The 23,231-nt window shown below is 49.0% G+C and overlaps 8 protein-coding genes across 8 annotated transcripts; 4 read left to right on the top strand and 4 right to left on the bottom strand.

Moving 5' to 3' along the window:
* Window positions 1-876: 876 nt before the first annotated feature.
* PFICI_08499 (uncharacterized protein) lies at window positions 877-2,117 on the top strand (the record flags this gene model as incomplete). Its single annotated transcript, XM_007837080.1, has 4 exons — window positions 877-973; window positions 1,221-1,664; window positions 1,717-1,913; window positions 1,971-2,117. The coding sequence occupies 4 exons, from the start codon at window positions 877-879 to the stop codon at window positions 2,115-2,117; spliced, it is 885 nt and encodes a 294-aa protein (XP_007835271.1).
* Window positions 2,118-2,498: 381 nt separating this feature from the next.
* Window positions 2,499-3,748, bottom strand: PFICI_08500 (uncharacterized protein; the record flags this gene model as incomplete). Its single annotated transcript, XM_007837081.1, has 2 exons — window positions 2,499-3,392; window positions 3,455-3,748. The coding sequence occupies 2 exons, from the start codon at window positions 3,746-3,748 to the stop codon at window positions 2,499-2,501; spliced, it is 1,188 nt and encodes a 395-aa protein (XP_007835272.1).
* An 861-nt stretch (window positions 3,749-4,609) lies between these two features.
* PFICI_08501 (uncharacterized protein) lies at window positions 4,610-5,740 on the top strand (the record flags this gene model as incomplete). The annotated part of the gene is made up of 4 exons (XM_007837082.1): window positions 4,610-4,646; window positions 4,731-4,785; window positions 4,844-5,293; window positions 5,380-5,740. The coding sequence occupies 4 exons, from the start codon at window positions 4,610-4,612 to the stop codon at window positions 5,738-5,740; spliced, it is 903 nt and encodes a 300-aa protein (XP_007835273.1).
* Window positions 5,741-7,174: 1,434 nt separating this feature from the next.
* Window positions 7,175-10,176, top strand: PFICI_08502 (uncharacterized protein; the record flags this gene model as incomplete). The annotated part of the gene is made up of 3 exons (XM_007837083.1): window positions 7,175-7,311; window positions 7,373-8,242; window positions 9,132-10,176. The coding sequence occupies 3 exons, from the start codon at window positions 7,175-7,177 to the stop codon at window positions 10,174-10,176; spliced, it is 2,052 nt and encodes a 683-aa protein (XP_007835274.1).
* Window positions 10,177-11,702: 1,526 nt separating this feature from the next.
* On the bottom strand, window positions 11,703-13,296 carry PFICI_08503 (uncharacterized protein; the record flags this gene model as incomplete). Its single annotated transcript, XM_007837084.1, has 6 exons — window positions 11,703-11,792; window positions 11,877-12,024; window positions 12,111-12,268; window positions 12,333-12,412; window positions 12,476-12,616; window positions 12,702-13,296. 6 exons carry the CDS (start codon window positions 13,294-13,296, stop codon window positions 11,703-11,705), a joined length of 1,212 nt encoding a protein of 403 aa, XP_007835275.1.
* Window positions 13,297-14,475: 1,179 nt separating this feature from the next.
* Window positions 14,476-16,470, top strand: PFICI_08504 (uncharacterized protein; the record flags this gene model as incomplete). The annotated part of the gene is made up of 1 exon (XM_007837085.1): window positions 14,476-16,470. One exon carries the CDS (start codon window positions 14,476-14,478, stop codon window positions 16,468-16,470), a length of 1,995 nt encoding a protein of 664 aa, XP_007835276.1.
* A 179-nt stretch (window positions 16,471-16,649) lies between these two features.
* On the bottom strand, window positions 16,650-19,649 carry PFICI_08505 (uncharacterized protein; the record flags this gene model as incomplete). The annotated part of the gene is made up of 2 exons (XM_007837086.1): window positions 16,650-17,176; window positions 17,228-19,649. The coding sequence occupies 2 exons, from the start codon at window positions 19,647-19,649 to the stop codon at window positions 16,650-16,652; spliced, it is 2,949 nt and encodes a 982-aa protein (XP_007835277.1).
* Window positions 19,650-20,840: 1,191 nt separating this feature from the next.
* Window positions 20,841-21,857, bottom strand: PFICI_08506 (uncharacterized protein; the record flags this gene model as incomplete). Its single annotated transcript, XM_007837087.1, has 1 exon — window positions 20,841-21,857. The coding sequence occupies one exon, from the start codon at window positions 21,855-21,857 to the stop codon at window positions 20,841-20,843; it is 1,017 nt and encodes a 338-aa protein (XP_007835278.1).
* Window positions 21,858-23,231: the final 1,374 nt, after the last annotated feature.

Genomic DNA, 23,231 nt, shown 5'->3' on the forward strand with positions numbered 1-23,231 from the left:
ACCTGTACGGTCAGATTTATGTGGAAAAGGATATTGCAACCCGGATGGTCTAAGGTAGAGACGACTTGGAGCACTGCTACGTGTCGATAGGACCAATGATGTCTTTCTTTTGTCTGCCTTCCATTATATGGACTCCGCGAATATATTCGTCTTCTGATTTCATCTCAGTATTCATTATGTAGATTAATTTTCTGGAAATACTATGGTGGCGACATTCCTGCTGGTGATTGGTAACTATGAATGTACCACTAGTATTTATTCCGAGATGGGGTATCATTGTGATTCTTAATGTATCTTTGCACATATCCATCCATCTCAATGCGCGTCTATCCGTAATAATCAGAACAGTCCATTACTATGCAGCTCTTATGCCATTCTCTCATCTTCCAAAGCTCGTTCAAGCGAATATGCATGGATGCTAAGACAATGAACAAATAATGCACAAAATTGCTACCCTACTCAGTTGTACAAAAGTTTAATCGTATAAATCAAAGTCACTTTGAGAATAAGAGACATTGCACCCGGTCCTTTATTGTTGCTCTTAGTCTCAGACAAACGCGGTTGCCCAGCCACGCACTATCACCACTTGGCAGGTCAACGCCAACCCGCGCGCTGGCGATGCGCAATCAGTACTCAGGTGGGGGATTATTTTTTTCTCTACAAATGCGGGCTCAATTCCTAAGCTTTTTTACTCTTCCTTTTTTCCCCTTGTCTAAGGCTTTTCATCACATGCACGAAGCCACCGTACAACCGCAATCGGGCAACCATTTCCCTTCCATTACAAGCCATCCAATATTCCCTTCACCTACTGAATATTCATCAGGTATTTGATTACTTCCCAAGCCAAGTACTCAGTGCATACACAACATTCGCAAAATGCCTCACATCACGCAGCGTTTCACCTACGCCCTTGAGTTGGGCAAAGATGCGGCATCAGACGAGCTGGTGCATGTGGACCATGTCGTCCCCCCAAGTAAGTTGCTCCTAACCCAACAGCACCGATACCTGTTGTGCGAGCTTTAACAATCACTTCCTTCTAGTGATGAGTAGTATTACTGCAATCAACGACGGCGTTGAATTCCTTCCCACTCCTGGTCTTGGTTATGCACCTACCATGCAGCCTGAGGTGTGCGTGATAGTACCCTTCACGCTTGCCAAGTGACTGGCAAAAGTCGCCGTTGATGCTAAGGTCGACAAAACCAACACACCTGGTCGTACAGTTGGGAACCAAGTCCGTGCTTGTCTGTGGGACTCTTGCGGTGAACACTGCGCTCTTTTTGATATACTTCCCCATGAGGAAGATAAGATTCGCTCCTCTAATGGAATACCTGACTGGATTCCCACCCCCGACATCTTTGAGGAGCACCCCGAGACCATGCCTCGAGTATTCAAGTCTTGGGCTCCCAAGTATACCATCGTCAATACGACCCTTGACGGAACGGCCGTGGCTGTCAAGGATTCCAAGCAGAACGGTCTCATTCGCTTCTGGATCAGCAGCGAGGAGAGCAGTGACGACGAGGGGCCCACAGCTTGCATTACAATGAAGCACTCGAACCAGCAGAAGAAGACTGAGTTCCAGCTTACAATCAATGTTTCTCCCTCTGCGTATGCCGTCATGGCCAGTACCAGATCTCAGCTGTGGCGAATCGACAGCAGCGCCTACGGTAAAGCTCAATCCCTCATTGCATCCAATTTTTCCACTTTGCTAACAATCAGTGTATAGCACGTCGCGCATGGACCAGATATGTGGTGGCCTTCTGATCGGTGCCCCGTGGAAGGCTCAACTCAAAGCCGCGATTCCGTCGGACCTGGCCCAGCATCTCAAGAACACTGCCACTCAAGCCGCTAGCTGTCCTCTCCCACGCGATAAGACGCCGGCAGAGCGTGTTCGTGATGCTGTCCGCAACAAGATAGTGAACTAGGCAAAGACCGCCGCCGTGCCCGTTCTAGTCAATCTTACCGAACCCCAGGAGACGGCCTTGCGTACTCGCTCCAATGCTCCAAACTACGCTTTTACGACTCCTCTATTCATCAAGTACCCGTCCCTTCTCCCCCCTGTTTGGGTGGACTGGGATCCGGCCACAACCACTGTCGAGCGCGACGCCCGTTGGGGATAGATTATTGTCGTTTTCAAGAACAAAAACGGGAAAGATTTGATTGGAGTCTGGTTCAAGTGTTGATTCAACACGCGACATGGGAACCATAGATTTTGTTGCAGCGATGAGCGCCTCTTTTTTGATTTTCGGGTGACGAGGAAGGTTGAGCAACATCAAGAGTTTGACACGGAGTTGGGCATAAACTCGTATGTTAATGTAAATGCACGAGTAGATTCCTGCCAAAATAGTTGTAGGGGGAAAAAAAGGTATTCGCAACACTAATAATAGATTTGTCTGATTTCCATTACCTCAATTGTGCATTAAGATCGCCTAGCATAAACTACCGTAGACCATCGGGATGGTGATATCTCTTTCCATAAATACGAGCTCAGTTCCTCTATTCTAGAGCAAAAGGGCAATGCCCTGTGCGTTCTTACTAACGCCGCTCATCTGAAGACCAAAGTGTTGTACCTGGCGCTTGGTTGTGGCATCCACAACCGCAATAGCAGCCTGCGTAGTGCCGTTGCCCGGGCTCAGAGCGTAGATAAACTTGCCACCAGCCTGGAGGTCCGTCAGTCCCGGGTCACCGTTGGCGGCAAGGTCAATCTCAGCGACAATGCTGGCATCGGTCAGAGACTGCTCCACCAGGCGATTCAGCGCCACATCCGTGACAAAGGCCGTGTTGGTGGCGGGGCTAATCGTTGACCAACACGTGGCCTTTTGACCCTGGATCTCAACCTTGTCCTGTAGAGTCGCGGCACCAGTACCGTCGACTTCGAGTATGACGCTGCCAAAGCCCGCATCGGTGACAAACAGGTTGGTGCTGTCGGGAATCTGGGTCGTGCCAAAGAGGGCGACGGTGCCGTTTGGCGATGTCATCGCCCCGTCGTGCTCCACCTGACCGTCGGTGACGGAAAAGGCGGCCAGAAATCCCGTCTTGTTCTGCGACGGATCGCCCTTGATGGTGGTGTACAATATGGATTCATCAGTGCTGAAGAATATCTGTGATACAGTGTTCAGCGGTCCGGTGGGAGGCATTGACTGCCCGAGTTCAAAGGAACGGAGATCGTCCATGGCGCCAATGCCCTCGGCAGAGTAGGAGGCACAGGAAACACCAGAACGGGTACCGCTGCATCCAACGCACACCTGGGAGGAGTTGAGAGAGGCGGCCACGGTAACAGGGAAGTCACCCGATACAACAGCTGGCTGGCCGATCATGGTGACTTTTGTTGGATCTTGCGCGTCAATCGAGAACATGGAAACACTGTTGGAGCCGGCATTGACTGCAAAAATGTACTACCAGAGATGTAAGTATTTTCGAGCTGCCAACATGGTCAACGCAAGGAAGATGTGCTCACATTTCCCGCAATAGTCAAAGCAGCTTGGCTAGAAAGTGCATCCGGTGCAGCCTTTTTGCCAGAATTAATGGTGTTGCCTCCCGATCCACCAGTAGATGTCAACCGTCCGAAACTGCATCCAGGGATCTTGCCATCTGCGCCGATAGGAAGGGCAACGACGCTATTGTTATAATCGTTGGTGATTGTGTACAGTGCTCGAGGTGGCGCCGGGCATGATTCCTCGGTACCGTACGGAAGAGCTGCTACGCTTAGGGCAAGCGAAGCCAGAGAGATTACGCGACTGAGGGACGACATCGTGCTCAAAGTCAGGCGGATAGAGATTAGGTATATAACGAAAGAATGACTGAAAAATGCAATGAGTTTTCTTCTGATGAATACCATTTGAACAGCGAAATCTAATTGATCTTATATGTGCACACTGCTGCCCCCCGGACAATTTCCACTTGAGCCGGCCCTGTATACTGGAAATGCTCTGACGCTATTCGGGAGGATCTCCCATGTTACCAAACTCCACAGTCCTCCACCGCCGTATACCAGCTAAAGTCAATGGTTTCCAACGCGATCAGCCTCGTCGTAGCCGCAGCGTGCAATAATGACACAAAATGGAGCCCCTGTGGGAGTAATATCTCGCGTCCCAATCCGGTTGACAAGATCAGAATTCCCCGATGCGGTAACGTCGATCTTACATGGGGGCTAAGCGCTAAGGTTGGCACTACTATAGTTTCAGAACTGCGACGCTGCCCATGGGGGAATGGGGGAGTGACGCCAAACCCTTTTCAGTAATTCTGATGACTCTACAAGCCTGGCTGAATCATCCAGGCTGCCCATCATAGGGTAGTACTGTGCCTCAAAGTCGTGGGATCGCTGTTCCACTCTATCCGTTTCTACTCTGTACTTGTCTTTAAGCAGAACTTCACCCTCAAGATCCAATGCTGAGGTGATCAGTTTTTCCTCAAATCGTATCCCTCCTAGTCATTGCGACATTTGTCGAAATACTTCCCCAAGCCTCAAGGTGCCAAGACAACGATCCAGGTACGCAGACTGCTACGAGCTCGGCACGCACACACCCGCACCATAGTACATACACTGAGGCCTGTCCTAGCTCTGGACCCCCCACCAACACTCGGCTGTTGAATCGGTATACTAGAAGCGACCATGAGCACCACAGTCTTCAAGTTCTTTCAGCCAAAGGGTGAGTCTGTGCATATGTCGCTTTGGCGTACCCTCTTCAAATATGTCTTGCATGGTTATCTGCTTACGCACACACCAATCCTAGAGCAGCGTCAGAATCCCACTGAGAAGAGGAAAGACCAGCTCCGCCGGGCTCAAAGGTACGCAACATGCACCTCTATCAGACCATTTCCCATTTGCTCATCATTGTGCCTCTAGGACATATCGTTCCCGTAAAGAAAAGTATACGCGCACTCTAGAGGCCGCTTTCGCGCGCGCACAGGCTCACGAGGAACTCTTGCTCAAAGAACGCGCGCGTCTGCGTGCCACTGTCCAGCGCCTAGTAGACACGCTGAACCAGAATGGCATACAACCACCAGAGGACTGTATACAATGCGATGAAGTATACAACCAGGACTACATGTGGGTAGGCAGTCCGACAGAGTCGTCGCCGTCCACTTCCCATGGCACCAATCTATCACCGCAGCAGATCAAGGAGTCTGTACACGCTGTTGCCGGTCTGACACCACAATCGGATACAACCCCGGAATCGTTCCAGGCGAGTTCGCCGATTGATGGGCACCTCGCCACGTCTATAGTCTCCCAGCATGGCACAACGCCCATTTGTGAGTTTGACGAGGTGGCTGTAGGTATGGATTTCATCTTGACGTGAGTAACATCTGTATCGATCGATAATCGGCATTCTTGACATCGCATTTTGAGATTAATCCGCTAACCCGCTTTCAATGAAAAAGGATTGAAAAGCCCTGTCGCGGCCACATACACGGCGACCCTCACAATCACGACGAGCCCGGCGGCCACGCCATCACCGCGACGGCCCAGCTATGCTCGCCAAATCACCGCGACCCACGCTGTCACTCCCCGCAGGCGACACCGCTGGCGGCAGACTCGGATGCCGACACCACGCGCGTCTCCTCGGCCGCTATCCTTGAGCGCTTGCGCAATCTGTCGCCGCTCCTCTGTACACCCGGCGAGTCGACGCCGATACAGTCATGGGATCTGATACGGCATCATCCGGGGTATGGGTTGCTGACGCAGAGGGATCTCTGGCTTTTAATTGAGAGGTTGGGTCCGTCTGTCAAATGTCACGGGTAAGCAGCCTACCTTTTTTTTTTTTTTTTTTTTGCATGCCCCCTTGTTTCCCCGCAAACTCAAAACATGGCGCTAATGTCGTAAAAAGCTACGGTGCCGTGATTGATGCAAACGTTTTCAATAATTTACTTTTTCAAATCACCACGGCGCACAAAAATCAAGCATAGTTGCCTGCGTAGCAGTGCCAGGGGGTAATTATCGCTGCAGATGTTCCGGAGCGTTCCGTCCACTTGGGACGAGCAGTCAAGAGATGATATCTTGATACTATAAACGAATTGCATGTATTAAATAAAAAGACGGCTCTGAATGTCTCCATCGAATAAGTTTATCTTTTCTGTTGACAAACGGTGTCAAATCAGCCAGAGAAAGGGGCATTGTATTGTGTCGCTGGAGGCCTTCCCACATTGGAATCTGAATGTAGGTTCCTCTGAATATACCAAAGCACCATTTGATGCGCCCGTGGGATGTCATTGCTCTCTGGTCCTAGATGGAACAAGCCTTGCCCTTGACGATGTTTTGCACCTTGGCGTCCAAGTCCTCATGCTTGGTGCCAATGTTGCTGAAATGGACATCTTAAGAATGAACATGCTGTATTTACACGGACAATCATCACCTCAGTGATCAATGTGAGCAACTATTTCACCAATGGGTGAAGGATTTAGTAAGCATTGGCGACACTAGTGAATCAGTTCAAGACCGTTCCAAGTCAACTTCAATTACTTTTGGCTCAGTACAGTTGACCTTGTCTATTGCACGCTCTTGGTATAGGGTCACATACATTTTACACTACATGTTTCCCGAAGAAATGTGATAGTCGCTACGTAGCGTTCGTGAGCAGCCAAGTCGCGCGGCCTGCCTTACCATAGTTCATAGCGGAGCAACAGGTTACCAGGGATCATCTTGATCTCGTTGCTGGCAAAGAACCGTTCTGGGCAAGCATACTTGCCCTGTTACGGCCCACTGATACCGCTGCCCGGTCTCCGGATATGCTGGATCCTCGCGCAACCGCGAATAGCGAAATCCGTCCAAGGTCTCGGGATCGGCGCGCCGGTTACGTGGGCGGCATCGGAGCTGTAGTGTTATACTCAATGTTCACTGACTACTACATCAACCCCGCAGAGGCTCTTTAAGCCCCAACACATGTCGTCACTTGCAAAAGGTGCATGCCCGTAATAATTTGTCCGCTACATGATTCTGTTGCAATATTATCCGCCCCGCTTTGTAAAAACAATGTCCCACGAATGGCATGGCATCTACAGCGTATAAAGCACACATCACTCCACATTTCACAGAAAGTTGCGTTCAAGACTATTTCCCGCATTCTGTATAAATAAGGAGTATAACGTTTGCCATTCGTATGACAGCTAGCGGCGCCATAATCTAATCTATACCAGGACAAACATAATTGCAGAATATTTCGCCGTATCACACTCAGCCATGACTTTGTGTCCGTGTATTAGCTTTACAAGAGTTTTATTGGCATCTCTTGTCCTCCTGAACAATGTGATTTCTACGTCTTTGAAGGATTCTGTTGAGGAGATTATACCCTTTAATTGGGAAAAGACCAAATACTTGTGAGACAAACCTATAGATAACGGAAAGTGTGACAATAAAGGATTGACTTTAAAATTCTAGGATAGCCTTTGGAGATTCCTACACTTTCATACAGGGCACCAATGGGTATCCAGGATTCTCCTTCATTGGCGATTACCGCTCTCCCGAAAACCTTGCATTCACGCCTCAAGAGCTCCTAACCACACAAATCAACCAGAACTACTATGGAACCTCCGCAGGTGGTCCGAATTGGGTCGAGTTCCTCAGTGGTTGTTCGCTGGAGAACGGGCTTTGGTTTCCGTCGCAATGCCAAGTGCAACTTTGGGATTTTGCATTTGCTGGTGCGGACTATTCAGCTGCATTCTTACCGGTTCATGCCGATTTTGTTACACCAATGGTGAACCAGATGATGCAATACTTGTCATATGCTGAGCCCGTGATCAGAGAGCATATGGATAAGTCTCGTGCACTCATCGCCATCTGGATCGGCATCAACGACGTGGGCGACGCTGCCAACGTGGTCGCCAACCAGACAGACATCAACGACATTGAGGCCCGATACGATGCAATCGTGTCAGCCATGTTCAATGAAAGCGTATCTTGGCTCCATGATGCTGGGTATCGGGACTTTCTCTTCGTGAATGTCCCGCCCCGAGATCGCGCCCCGGGCCGTCGATCCACCGATTTGCCAACCGCAGCCATGATTGAATCATGGAACTCGGCGCTCAATAGGCACCATGCGCAGTTTTCCGCGTCCCATCCTACCAGCAACAGCTTCGTATATGATTCGTATGCCTTCCTAAATCATGTCCTGGATAACTACTCGGACTATGGTTTTGAAAATGCCTCCGACTTTTGTGCTAATTACACCAACGCCACGGCTCTCACTAATCCCGAGGCTTTGGGGTGCAGACCGTTGAACACATATTTCTGGTTCAATTCCGGTCATATGTGAGTCATTTATTCTGTTCAAGAGTTTCGCTTTATATAACATTCTATAACTACCAAAACTAACTTGAAGTTAATCTTAGCTCCAGCCAAGCTCATCACATTTTGGCAGACGATGTAAACAGATTTCTATTAGAGAAGTCTGGGGACTATATTGTTCCTGTTCGATGTGCAGTTATTTTGGGAATCATAAGCTGTGTGAAAGTTAAGATGGTGCCTCGATGAGGTAAATGCGCAAGTGAAAATTTATTCCGTCATGGGCGGGCCCGCATTTCTTCTCGGGATCATCTGCGCAACGCTGAACACACAATGACACCGATGATTTCTGCCTGCATTTCTTGCTGTCGGCGATTTCTTCCAGACCAGAGCCTCTTTTGGAGTCATGGATGACCTGTCAAGAGGCTATCCATCCTGGTGTCATCACAGACGGCTTGATAAGTGCGGTGTGTTTCAAAGCCTAGCAAAGAGGTAATATATGGCTCAATTTGTATTTTGAGAGATCAATGGTAGAAGCTTATTCGGCTAGAAGAGCTTGTTTTATCACCAGCCGTGTTTCGTTCGCCCGAGCCTTAAGATACCGTCCTCGAGGAGGGCAGTAATTGGTGGGTCAGTTTTTCGAAGGCATTCATCTCCGCGGAAAGAAGTTAAATTCTTTGCTCCGCAATATAAATTAATGCCATACCAGTCTGGTTTCGTTCATTAGTGATGCAAAGAACTTTTTTCCACTTCTTTGTCGGAAGAAACATTACAAACCATCATACGGCTGTTCTGTCATCATGTGCCTTGAATATTTTTTATTCTTTGCAGCTGCAAGCCAAGTTCTCTCAAGACATCATCACTTGTATAATCCCCTTGACTATAGTTATCATACTGTGTTGCCTGTCGATAACAGCGAGTTGCAAGTGGCACCCACTACGTCTTACTTCTTGTCTTCATTTACCAGCAATTTGATCGATACAAGTGGCATCACCACCATCGCCACCATTGCCACTAGTTCGATTAGTACGACGATAGAGGCAACGACTCTGAGCTCAGCAACAGATATATCTCCTGTGCACAAAACCTTTGCTATTCAAAATTTGGCACGGGATCGGGAATTATTGTTGTCTTATGTGTCGCTACCGCTAGTTTTTGGAGAGTTCCCCTCGGCTTCCTTGAACGACAACACCACCTTGTTTACCTTGGACGACGAGGGCCGTCTTACCCACGTTCTGACTGGCCTTTTTGCCTATGGAAATAAGTTGATGGGTCTCAATTTCGGCGGCGACGAAGTGCCCATTGGTAATGTTGCTGGCGATGTTTGCAAATGCTCAATCGACCTCACGTCGCAGCTGACATGCACTTGCGGGGTGCAGAAACTGACAAAATTCTGCCTGAGCCCACTCTTCCTCCCATTTTTATTTCCATGCGACGAATCAGATATAGTGCCCATTTGGCCAGAGGTTACGCTTTATGCGTTTCCGACTGCGAGGATTCTTCCCTCCACAAGCCTTGCGACAACAAGCGCGCCGGTCGCCTCATCAACGCCGCCTCCTCCCATACCGGTCGGCGCCGAGCCCATGCAGCTTTTTGTTGGCCAGAATGTACAAGTGGTTATAATCGACCACGTGCCTTACTTGTTTGATAACTCAAACCTGATATTCGACAGAAGTTACACCAACTTTGCCTGGCAGTACGGTGAGGGGGCTTGGTATGTGGTCAGCACTCGCGAGGTGGCTGCTTACGACCCTTCTAGGAATGAGAGCTTGCAAGAAATCATGTTTCGCAACCCAGAGGAGATCCAGACGCTTGGTCTCCGTGTCAGCGTGTGTGAGGATTCAATGGTGGGCTTTGAGTGCAATGGCCGTGGCTTTTGCGTAGATCAGGACAAGAGATTGTACCTGTGCCAGTACGATGATCCCAGGGTAGTACAGGTATCCCAGTCTTTTCCAGATTAGTGAAATGATGCATATATGATATGAAGGAACCATACTGTTCAGTATATGCCCGCAGTTGCAATGCGTGCAAATAGATCTATCGCGCTTTGAATGTCTGTGAGCCTAGCTTCGTCATGTTCCTGGCTGAAGAGGTGGCTGTTGGCATGATGGAAATCACCATCTTTCCCTTGGGGACGGCGAAGTTGCTCAAATTCCCCTCTGAGGTGATGATCTGCACGCTCTTGTTGAGGGTACGCACCCTTACACTGGAAACAGACACGCCTTGACTAAATACCAGCGACAGTGATATGTGGTATATTGTCCAGGCTGAAAAGAATTACGATCTGTGACGCAGGAAGGCTACACGAGGATATCATGGAGACTCCCAATGGAGTGTTTGCACCTCACGCTGCATGTAACGCAGATACTGACAGCCAGTCGTGATTTGTGACAGCATTTTCCCGCAAATCAGCAGAGCATAAGTCAGCCAAACCGGGTAATCGGATCCCTACGACACAGCTTACCCCACATTCACCCACAGGCGTGTGGGTGCAACCCTAACCTTTGGTTTGCCTGCAAGGGATTTTAGGTTTCCGCGGGTAAAAGGTGTAGTTTTTATGGCCGTGCAAAGCTGGAACCAACAACCTACAAGGACTAATTATCCGATGCAATGTGTTATTACCCGCAGCCCCTGGCCTTGGTTTTGGTGATTCCCGCACCCGTGAACCGGGGGCAATCTGTTGTATTTATGACGACATTACATCATACTACTGCTGCGTCTATTATTTAGAATCTAAATGCACGATCCCTGAAAATCTGTTTCATCTGCCTCGAAAAACGGTAGAACAGCTTGTCTCCACGAATAGTCCATGAGGAATCTGCAGACCTATTGTATGTGATGTGCACTATTGCCATATACTTGGCAGTATTGATGTATGTCCGATGGTTGATATATCCCGCGCAATCAATATTAGATATGAGTTTCAATTAAACTTTATTGTTTTTGACCCTAATCAACTCTAAGACACAGTAAAGTGTGGGTACCTCTACCTCGTCCTGAATTTGTATGGTTTCATAGACGTCTTGGTCCTTAGATATTCGCTAGATTCTAGGGCACCTACGCGCGCTTTCCGACATTTTATATAGGGCATCATGAGTCGCAGTCCAGAACATTGCCTATGACACTTACATCAATGAAAACTGTCATTAGCATGGGCCATCGCAGGAACAAACCTCTGCAAGTATATATAGGATGAATAAGTTTGCTTTATATTCCTTGATACCTTTTCCAATGCAACTTCAGCCGCCACGCTAGTTTCAGGCAAAGCACCCCTTTCAAATCCATATTTGCGCATTTCTCGTTTCAAAACTTGCAGCTTGAAGGACGAAGGAAAATGTTATCAAATAATTTGGGCGCTGGTGAACTTGCGCCATGCTCAACAAGTGTCGCCGATGGCTGCTGTGACTTCAAGGCTTGTTGCATTGAAACACGGTATGCCCAAGCCGCCTTTGATACCGTCACAGCTAATGACGTCCTCGCCACACGGTTATTCGACCTCCCAGTCGACCAGCGTGATATTCGTGCATTGGGCACTAGGATTGGTAGAGCACGTGAATATCGCGACTTCCCTTCCATACTATCGTTTCCAAGAGGCGGGGCCCTGGTCAGCGCATTGATGGCATGGAGATGATTGATGACTCGGAGTACGAAGGAGACTTACCCGGCCATTCAATGTTCCGGTGACGTTGTGCATGAGAATGTTTGTCACATTGACCTGAGAGGGGTATTGTGCGCACTCAGTAGCGTTGATGCCGAAATAGCAGGAGTCGATCTGAGCCCCCATGTCGCTGTTCGCCAACCAGATGTTCCTGTATCAGTGATTAGCCGCACCGCTGCATCGTCATCAATTCACTTCTTCTCTTCTCCGTATCATGCCGGGCATGTCGTGGCCTACCGATATGTTACGTTGTTGATATATCCTCTGCCGATCTGGGGTCCGGCCCATGATTTCATTCGTGGTCCGTTGGCTCCATTGAATAACCACACGTTTTCAATCAGAACGTTTTCAATGATGCTGACTTCGCCCTCGTACTGTCCGATAGATCCCATGGACTATTTGCTCCGCTTGGTGGTTAGACATATGAGACAGGTAAACCAATAGCGAAACGCGTCTCACCTGGCCGTGTGTACCATTGCAATACATGGTATCGACGTGCAGATTTGTGCTATTTGTCTTCGGTGAGAAACAGTCTGGTACTATAATATTAGACTTGCCTACGTGGTTGTGGTGGGGCTTATGAAAGTATGGCTTCAACGCACCGTCGCCCTCGTTGGACCAAACATTCTTGACATGCACTCCATCGACATTGATTGAGTCAAAGAAGTCGGTATTGCTCGGATGGATACTGTCGTTGTTTGAAGTCGCATCGCACAGGACGTTTTCAATTTCGATGTTGTTCGCTGCGCCGGATTCTCAGTGTTAGCAAATGCGGTCATTCCACAGGGCTCACAGCTACGCCGAGCAGAGCTAGTTATGGGTACCTACAGTATACGTAAAGCTGCGTCCAGTCTGGCGAGTCCTTCAATAGAATCCCCTCCATTCGGAAGTTGCTGAGATTTGTGGCGTAGAATAATATTGGCCTGGGAAACTCGTCGTAGGTTTGGCCATTCAGTTCGTCCCACCAGATTTGTCCCTGTCCATCAATGGTTCCTTGACCGTACAGCTTGACATTCTTGCCGCCCCACTTCCACCAGGAAACAGAGCCCTGAAAGGGGTATTGCCACAGATTCTCGGGCTTTTGCCAGAACTCGATGTCGTTTGTGAATTGCAGAACCCCGTCCAGTTTGACCTCAACATCTTCAAGGAATGTAAGGTCAAGTCGTTGGGCGATGACATACGTATAGCCAGCCGGAAGGTACACCGTGCCGCCAAAGTTAGCCTTTTTCAGTCCCTCAAGAAATTCCTGAGAGATGTCATCCTGGTCATCGACAGAGGGGCGGATAGTCACCACTGTCCTGTTTAGGGGAATTGGATAAGATTCATATGGGTACATCTCTCTAAATTCGGCCATGTTGGACGGTCCCCCCGGGGGATATACCAATGGCTTGGGTGTAAATGTCGCAATGGCTGCAGCGGCCATGGTCAGAGGCAGATACTGTGCGCACCACATTTTCAAGTTCTCTGAACAACGGTCTCTAGAGCTGATGCACCATCAAGAAATCTAGGTTTCCGAGGTGCAGCAGAGCAAAGGCTGCTTGATACATATACATTATGCCGCAGCGACATCAGTTTTCTATAGTCGCCAACAATCAGCACAACTAGAGGCTGGCCTGCTGGTAGCCGAGATCGACGGTCCAAGTTCCCTACAGCTCAAATTTCCAGCAATCAGAAGGCGCCCCGCGTTATTCGCTGCAGTATTGCGACATCAGCTTTGGCATGATTAGCGCATCTTTAGCGCAGATCTTCCTGATGCTCAGCTTTGTACCCTCCCTCACACTTTATACTCAGATTTTAGGCATATGCAAGGCGCTCCCTTTGAATTGAAGCGCCGTATAATAATCATATTTCGCTTGCTATTTTCCTGAAATCGAAGTATCCCACGGAACGAATTATTGAAGCGGATTCGTTTGCTTTTTTCTATCCTGTTCCCTTATAGACACTAGGAAGGCAGCTCTATTCACCCATCAAGTACTAAATGTTGGTGAATTGAGTGTTGAAGGGAAGACCAGTGTACGGTAGAAAAGGCTCATGGCAGGATTCACCCGTCGATCCATACAGAATCAGGCCGCTTGCCCTGCAACGTCTTTGGACGCCTTTTCTGGAAAATGCTCGGATTGTTATAACGGGCTTACATGGGGACTCTGTACCTGATCTTCTTACACAATACCGGCCATTGCTCCAGCAGTCCCCACTCCCCACCCAGTAAGCAATGCTTGGCCAACTCCGTCAGCATCCAGCTCGGAGCCTAACAACAGGCTTTCAGCACCCCTCTCTCCCCACGACGCGGGCCCAGGGCCCTGGCTCGCGGCCCAAATTCTCGCCACACAGCGTTATCACCCTCAACATCGCTACGAGAATGAACTCTAGCCAAAATTGCAGGCCTTGCGCCCTGGTAGGGTTATTGGTGGACGGCGCAGAGATTCCCTCTGATGGTAACGCCCCGAAACAACTCCAACACGTGATTGGAACTTTCGCAGACCTCAAACACAACACATCTTGCCGTGTGTGCCAATTTATAGTTTCAAAGCTTCATGAGGACCCGAGGCGAGATGAATATCAGCCCAGCTGCAAAGTGACGTTCTGGCAATGGACAAGCCCAATGGACTACAAGTGGAGCTACGGCCCGCGCGATGACGAAGACGACAACTGCGCTACTTGTGGTCAGGATCACAAGAGTATATGTCTGATCAACCTCCCAGACTCTCAAAAGTCGCTCGGTTTGGATCCGAACTGGATTGACCTGGGACGGTTGAAGGCGTGGGCGCAGCACTGTGACTCGGCTCATGGAGGCACATGCCACTCCTTGACGGAATGGGCAGACATATCTCCGCAGTCTTTGGCCCCGCTACTTCTTGTCGACGTCGATACTCATCATCTTGTTGAGATGGATCTCTCTATATCCTGCAAAATCAAGTATGCGGCCTTGAGTTACGTCTGGGGCCGCCTCCCCGACGTGTTGGAAACGACAAAGGCCAACCTGGCTGACCTCAAAACCCCTGGTGCCGTCAACTCTGCTCGTTATGCTATTAGTCTCCCAGATACTGTTCGCGACGCCGTGGCACTCACGAAATGCCTAGGACTCAGATACCTGTGGGTCGATAGACTCTGCATAGTGCAAGACGATATGGTCAGTAAGCCATTGCAGCTTGCTCAGATGGGCGCCATATACGCCAACTCGTACGTGACACTTGTCGCTTCCGATGGCCAGGATGCAAACTATGGGTTTCGGGGGTCTGTCAGGGGTGTCTCCCAGCCGCGGCATTTTGAGCCACCAGTGCTAACATACAAACAAGGGCGCAGAAGCCTCATCATAGAGCCTGTATTCGAGCTCGACTACGACTCAACCGAGTGGCAGCGTCGTGGCTGGACGTTCCAGGAACGCACTCTCTCTAGACGCAATCTGGTCTTTCAAGAGGGTCGCGTGTTTTGGGAGTGCCCTGGAGCAGTATGGACAGAGGAAATGGCCCACAACTCCGAAGACGGATCAGGAGATCAACGTTGGCAGAGAAGAAAGCCCTCGTCATATCAGCTGACCATGAGTTCGTGGCCGGATCTGCTTCAATATGAACTGCTTGTTCGTGCTTACAATACAAGAATTCTTTCATTTCCGAGCGATGGGCTGAACGCGTTCTTGGGTATTTCGACTGCTCTCTCCCGATCCTTCAGAGGAGGGCTTCTATATGGAGTACCTGAATACTATTTCGACATTGCCCTGCTCTGGATTCCGTTCTCACCTATACATCGACGGCTCGTCAACGGGGAGCCGCAAAGCATGCTGCCAAGCTGGTCTTGGGTTGGCTGGGAAGGGGGAAACATCAATCTCAGCATCCTACCTCAGCTGACGCGTCACGTCGGAGCAACATTCGGCTCGTTTCCCCTCGAATATGTCGAGATTCACCCCATGGTTACATGGTTGAAAACAAACTCCGATAGTGGCACGCAGGACAAGATTGATAACGGGTATCATGAAGCGGTGCTGATGAAGAACGACAGCACGCTAACACTACCGGATGGGTGGTCACGTACCAATGTGACCAAAGGTAGGGATCTTGGTACCGGATTCATACATAAATCTCTCCCAGATACAGTCTTTACATGGCCTCTACATATACCTGAACATCCTATTGAGTTTTCGCAAATCCAGTGGGAGCCGCTGCTGAAGTTCGAGACTACGCGGGCCTTCTTACATATTGGATCCCGCATCCATCGTGATTGGGAGGGTAGAAATTGGAACGAGGCAACAAATGCAGCCGTTGAGACGGCCTCTCTGTACCACATCAGGGGCCCGTCTGGGGATTGGGCTGGGATGCTGTATTCAAACGATTTCGACCGAGCCCCCGCCGCTGACCACGAGCGCTGCGAGTTTGTTCTCGTGTCTCGTGGTATCACCTCCAAGGATCATGTAGGCGACCACAATGGTTTGGAGGAATGGGCACAGGTTCCTGAAATTATGGATCTCAGCACGTATGAGTTTTATAATGTGCTTTGGATACACCGAATCGATGGTATTGCTTACCGCAGAGGCCTAGGTAGAATCTGGAAGGACGCTTGGCATCTTCAACTCACAGAACAGACACATGTGACACTTGGATGAACATGGAACCTAATTATCCTGACTCATAATAAACGTGTTCCTGCTCTGAATTAAAGCGTTTCTAGGACTTGTGAAAGCGTTACTAGATACGCAGAGATGATAAAAGGTGTGCAGTAATAAGCATCATGATAGAAATAATTCTCGTAACTTGTGAAGTACGGTATTTGTTCCAGATGAAATCAATAACCCAATCTACGATGATTGACAGTGTCCTTGCGTCTTCTCTTCTTGCCTCTGTCCTCGAACGGAACCCAAAATCTTGACTCCGGCAGCCTGATATATCTATAACCAGTGATTGGGGAGTCAACTGATCTGGGAATCATTACTTTCCAAGCCATCGTTCGATGTTCAGGGGGGCCTTGGTATTCGGCCATCTCTTCCTTTAGGTAACTTGGCCATATATCCACCTCCATGATCTCAATTTCCTCTACGACGCTCGAAAAGAAGACTTCAATCGAGTACTTTGACACTAGCTCTGTCATGTCTTCCTTGGTGACTTGTACTCTATCACCGCAACTTTCGAGATAGTCTCTGATAACATCTTGGCCTCCACGAATTTCTCCCAAACTAGAGCGATCGGTTTCCTTGATTGCATGGCGGAAATGTTGAAGGGAGACTTGAAATATTGAGTCCATTTCCCATAAGGTAGCTACGTCAGGTTTGCCAGTGTGCATGTTGAGGCCGTCTAAAAGGTGTCCCCATTTTTCTATTGCATAATTAGTGGCGTTGATAACAAGTATAATGTCAATTCACTTACGAGAAAGGGGTAGAAAAAGCCCAGCACGGTCGAGGAAGCGCTTCAGTATCTTGAAACTCCCACAAATGTTTGGACAAGTAACTTGTTCATAGAACCATGGCACAGTGGTCCGTCCATTGGATCTACCGTTGACTCCATAATTGATGAGAAATTGATTGAGCACGCTCGGGCCATTCTTAGCTGATTCGATAACGACATCATCGTTCATATCAAGATCGTCCCTGACCTGCGCCAAAACCTGAGAAGTAAAGTCAAGGCCATTCCGGCGAGCAGCCCCGAATATACTGGATGTGGCTCTGATTTTCTTTGACTTCTCCCAAAATGACGGAAAGGATATGATACCCTTGAAAAGACCGCGCTCGTCGAGTTCCATTATAATGGCACCTTGACGTGATAGCTGGTGCAGCAGCGGCGATTTTACGTAGCGAAGATAGTCCACTGCTGTCATTGTCAAGACCAATGGTTTCATGTGTCTTGATGAGAGTCGCTCCACATCATGGATATCTGCCCCTCCAAGGATTTCACTCTCCAGGAACGTTCTCAGCGTTCCCAGGATCTCTTGGACGCTTGACGCATGATTCTGCCATTGGAAGAATTTGCCCTGGAGCAGATATTTCAAAAACTCCTTTACTACTTCCTGCTCCGTTTTTCTGTAGTCCGCTACAATTGGTTTGTCTGAAGAAATGCCTAGAAGTGCGTAGAGCCTATCCCGTGGATCGCTCGCTTGGCTGCTTCTGAATCTCCAGAGGAGGGTAGACATATTCGGGTTCTGACCAAACCATGACGATAATCTCGATGGACCTGGCATAACATCAATGATGGCCTGGCATTGAGTGCTCGGTTCGACTTCAAGCAGATTCGGTGCAGCAGCAAACGTCGTCGCCTTGATCCACCCTTCGGTGCAGCCCAATGATGCTCGTTTGGCTTGAGCTACTTCTTGGATGATCCAAACTCTACTAAACCATGGGCTTTCCATGAGTAGCTCCAGTTCTGACCGTAAATTGGCACCTACCGGCCCTTGATCTTGAAATGCCCAGGGTATTTTCATCATGTCCCAGATTCCGCGAAATCTGGGATCCTTATGTAGCCATTTCTTCCATGTTTCGCAAGGTACCTCGGCCTCGAATCTTTGAAGCGCTGGCAGCAGCTTACCGCACTCGAGTTGTCCAAGCCAAATCAGGACTTCATCGGCCATACTGTATAATTTGCCCATCATGTCAACCTGGTGTCCACGCTCGAGGACATTGTTTTGATCGATGCAAATAGCATCGACCCACAGTATGCGGTCCTTATCCGAAAACCTGAGATGTTTGAGCGCTTCAAATAGGTTTGACGTGATGGCAAGCAATTTGCCATTTACGCGGATTGTGTTGGTTAACACATTGGATCCCCAGCAATATGAGAGTGCTTCGTAAGGGACAAGCGTTATATCGTCATTATCTGACGGTAGATAGCTTTGGAAAAGATGACATTCTATCGGACCAGCTCCAGCTTGAAGCCTTAAAAGGCGGTATCCGGGTTGGTCCATTTCCAGGCTTTCGTAGACAAAAAGCTCAGATATTGGAGGCTCAGACAAAAGCTCATCTGGATCAATATACAGCATTACAGAAGCTATGTACGACATGACAGCCAAACAAGCATTCTCGTAAGTGTGTCTGTCCTTGTTCTCTGTATTAGAATTGGCTATACCAGCCACGACTAGGAATGGGAGAGAGTTCGTAGGTAATGAAGCTGTTTCGAAGCAAAGTATGTTCCTTTCTGTCGCAATTCCTTCAAGTAGAGTATGATTGAGTAAAGGTTGACTCGAAATTGCTATACCGCCATAATGTGTTGAAGGCGTGGGTAGGTGAGCCTCTGACTCAATCGCAAGATCGTCGTATTCGTCACATTGTGCCACAGTTGGACCAGCCGATTCGCAGTGGCATGCGCGCCATTGTTTAGTAAAGGATGCAAGCCAGCTGTGGTGACCTTCCCATGAATGCGTCTCGATGGCCATTGCAATAGTATTAGACACACGTCCCGACTGGCCAGTGACGACGAGACGTTCCTCGCACATTGTTTTCTCAGCATCGAAATAAGTGACGCCTTGTCTCAGATCTGGTAATGCTCCTCCAACTACCACATCACCCAACTTAACGCCTGGGGCAGCAATAGCATCGCTCCTGATGATGAATCCCGTTCTAACGGCAGGGGCGTATTGCATAAGCTCGCTGATGATGAACGCAGTGCTTTGGGAATCCGTCATGTCAGCTGGACTTGCCATCACGACGTTGAAGCCCCGCACAGTCCCAAACGCATAGGTGACGTGCGAATTGGAAGAAAAATACTGATGGACATTGGAAAAATGGGTATGAGCTGCTGTCTGCTGATTGTAGGAGGACAGAACCCAGGCCAACCAATAGTCTCTTTTGTCAGATGACATATTGGAATGGGAAGGACACGGTTTGTGATGGTACGATCACAGACGGAGTCGAAGGAAACAAGATGCAGGTTCTTAGTGTCCTTGTAAAATAGTATTGGACTATATTGAGACGCCGAACTCTGTTTGAAATTAAATTTGGTCGATGGTTTGAAAAGATCTCGTCCTGTGTATTGCGGAAGGTTCCCGAGATGTTGGGGTTCCATTGATGAAAGGTGGCTGTGCGTGGGCTGTGCCAGGGCGCGTATCAATTGATGCGTGCAGTATGCAGGGTGTACGTACTGGAGGTCGCATCAAGCACTGCAGGAGTGAGTTTAGCTTTATCTTGTTTGTTTGAACCATTCACTCGGTCATTTCTCAAGATTTGTAACTCGTTAGAAAACTTTTGCCTTTCTCGACTTTTTCTGACCCTCTGCGACAGTTACAAAATCGTTTTCAAGTGGGATTTATTTCCATCTTTTCCCCCTCTCTAGACACCACAAAAGCAGCTTTGATCGCCCATCAAGTATTCAATTGTCACAATATACCTGTGGTGCGCGACGTACCACGTGGCCATATCTGCAGAAGTGGAAGCTCGATATCAGGCACCTGCACATAATATAAAGGCAGGTCAAGCCAACATATAGAAAAGGATACTAAGCCCGGAGCAAAGCCCACGCATGCCCAAAACAAACACATCGACGATTGGGTCCAATCGCACAACTTTGCATCTTTCATTGTCGAGGCCCTTTGAAGAAGATTTCAAGGGCTTAGACGCAAGCCATTTTTCCATCTGGATCAGCTTAGTGGGCGGTGGACCAGCCATGGCCTACAATCGCTGATGGCCCATCATAAGGTATAGTATACGAGGGGTGTGGCAGAGATTTCCGCCACAGCCTCACCAAAGAAAGCTTGAATGGCTGAGCCAGCCAAGACGCTCACAAAGCAGGTACGTTTGCTGAAAACGGAGATCACCCCGTCTTACATGCATGTTTACCTACGATGTGCGGTGATCTGCCTAGCAAGTTTGCTACAATGGGAGAAGGTCATATGTACGGGTGGGCTGTAGCCTGGCTCTCAAGGTTGTCTGTAAGAACGTGAGGGCGAGTAACGGTGATAGAATGGCAATCGTAGGTGTATTGAGTATAGAAAGCAAAAGCCTGCCAAAGCAAGAGTTAGGACGGTATTGAATGTTTGCCAAAACTTGCAAACCATCTAATTATCGTCGTCCCAGTCCTCGTCCTCATCGTCAGATGGCAGTCCTTGCTCCCGCCTCTGCCGTCGCCGGATAAGCTGGTACCTAGTCGGCCGCTTCACGACAGGCTCTGGACGCGGGTATGGCTCGCCAAAATCAGCCGTATACTTTTCAAGCGTATTCACTATGATGCCGTCTCCAGCGCCTCGCATTCTGTACATCTCCCCAGCAGCTTGTTGAAGTCCCTGCTTGACCAGCACCTTGACAGGGGGGCAACTCAGCTCGTCTTCCTCATCCCGTTCCCGTTCTTCGCGATCAAACCAGACGAAAAGGAACGTTGTCTTGTCGCCCGCCCATTTCTCCTCATCCTCCACATCCGTATGGTGCGCAGGCTCTACAACAACCAAGGAGTGTGCGTAGTTGTTTTGGTTAACATCTGCCCCGCAGATATTCCACCGCCAGATATGGAACTCACTATCCCCCCCTTCTTGAGCACCACTCGCCTGATTCCGCGCTGCTATCTCGGATTGCTGGTGCGCAATGCAGGCCGACACCAACTCTTCGCGGCTGGAGCCAGGGCGCACCGCCAACCCGAAGACATCTAATCGGTCGCGGAAATCAACTTCGGCGCCATGGCGCGTCATGTACGTTTTAGATTCGAGTAGCTCTGCCACGCGAGAAGTGGTTTCGTCGCGGTCTATCTCCACATCATCCCGACTACCATCTGTGGTAGGACACGGCAAATAGACTTGGAAACTGCCAAAGGGGACTCTGCGGGTACCGAATCTCTCTTCAGGCTGATCCGGGAAGCCGCGAGTGTATTGTTGCCATGCGACCACGCAGGGCGTGCCGTCGTGGGCATTAATCCTCTCTGTGGCAATGTGAGGGCGGTGATACGGCCGCCTCATGCGCGGATTATTTGCGCCCATCCCACCGGTCTTAATGTAGTACTCATCGAGCGCCTCCTTGAACTGTGCAAACGAGGTAAATGGGGGTGGAAGAGGCTCTACGCTGCCTGACGGCATAGTTTGGAACATGATGAAGATTGTGGTTCCTTTTCTTCCCATACAGCCCATGCAGCACTTGTAGCACTTACAACTACACGGCCGGCTGGTGCGGGAATAGAACAGCGAGCAACTGCAATGAGGACCTGGCAGCTGGTCGGTCAGACCCACCAAGCAGAGAATTCGGCGACGCCATACCCAAATAGGAAGCATCAAATTCCAGGACCGAGAACAGAACCGTAGCTTACAGCTTTTACCAAAGACCTGAACGCTAAGCACAGACACGTGTAACACTTGGATGAACATTAAACTCCGTTATAATCACTGGGAGCTCTATACCCAGCTCAGGCTAGTGTAGAGATATATACGCGTATTGACGTCCTAACGTACCTAGTAGTCAGTACCCACTGCAGATCACCTGCGTGGGTATATGGTTCGCTCTTTCGCGCCTCTCTTTTGTAGACTAGAGATCAACTCAGACATCTTTCAATGCTTCCTCGATCTCGTCTCTAATTCCCCCTTTACACATCGGCTCAGGTGAGATGTATATGACACTATATCTACCGATGAACCGACTTCTGTATCAGTTTTATTAACTCCCTTCCAGAGATTTCGCCTCAGTCTCATGCCAGCTGTGCTTGGAGCATTGATCGGCACTCCTTGTACCGGATTGTACCCCGGTAGTGGCCGCTTGTCAGTCCCCGTCTGTTTCAATGCGCTTTCCAGTGGCGAAGCATGGTCTACCCAGCCAAGATTTCACACGTCGTACCCGAGGCGGCGTCAGACGTCGAGGGGGTATGATCTAACAATGTCGTGGTCCAGATAAAGTGCAAAGGTCTCTTCCCGTGCCAAAATGTCAGATTATGTACTCATGTGATTTATTGAAACATCAGGATTGAATGATTGTGTATAACAGTGTGGAAGAGACTTGCCTGGCGAAGGTGTGCTTTTTGCATGAACAAGGCATACACAAGCCTCTCTTTATCCTCTGTGCTGTTTCCGCCAGCTCCGTGGTAACAGGTAAAAAGCATAAAGAAGGCATCCCCGGAGTCAAACTCGGCATCTACGACTTGTGATTGGTCGGGCTGGGCTGGGCATCGGTTGCACTACTACCAACATATAGGGAGTTTACTGGATTTGAGACCATGCTGTCGGATAGGTTTAATTCTTAATAAACATGTTTCCACTTCAATATGCTGTTTCGCTTTTGCTATTCCAAACGAGCAGATCTATTTTCGTCATCTCACTATGAATGCCAACTAAGAAATGTCTAAATAGACCAGATAAGCCCGTAAAACACCGTTCACAACCGGGCAGGATATCATTTCTATTCATTATATATTTAATAGATATTCTCACCTAAGCCGATCTGTAAAGGGGAAACTAAAGACGAGATGATCAAAGAAG

Source organism: Pestalotiopsis fici (genome assembly GCF_000516985.1).
Source record: "Pestalotiopsis fici W106-1 unplaced genomic scaffold PFICI_Scf_6, whole genome shotgun sequence".
Lineage (NCBI taxonomy): Eukaryota > Fungi > Ascomycota > Sordariomycetes > Amphisphaeriales > Sporocadaceae > Pestalotiopsis > Pestalotiopsis fici.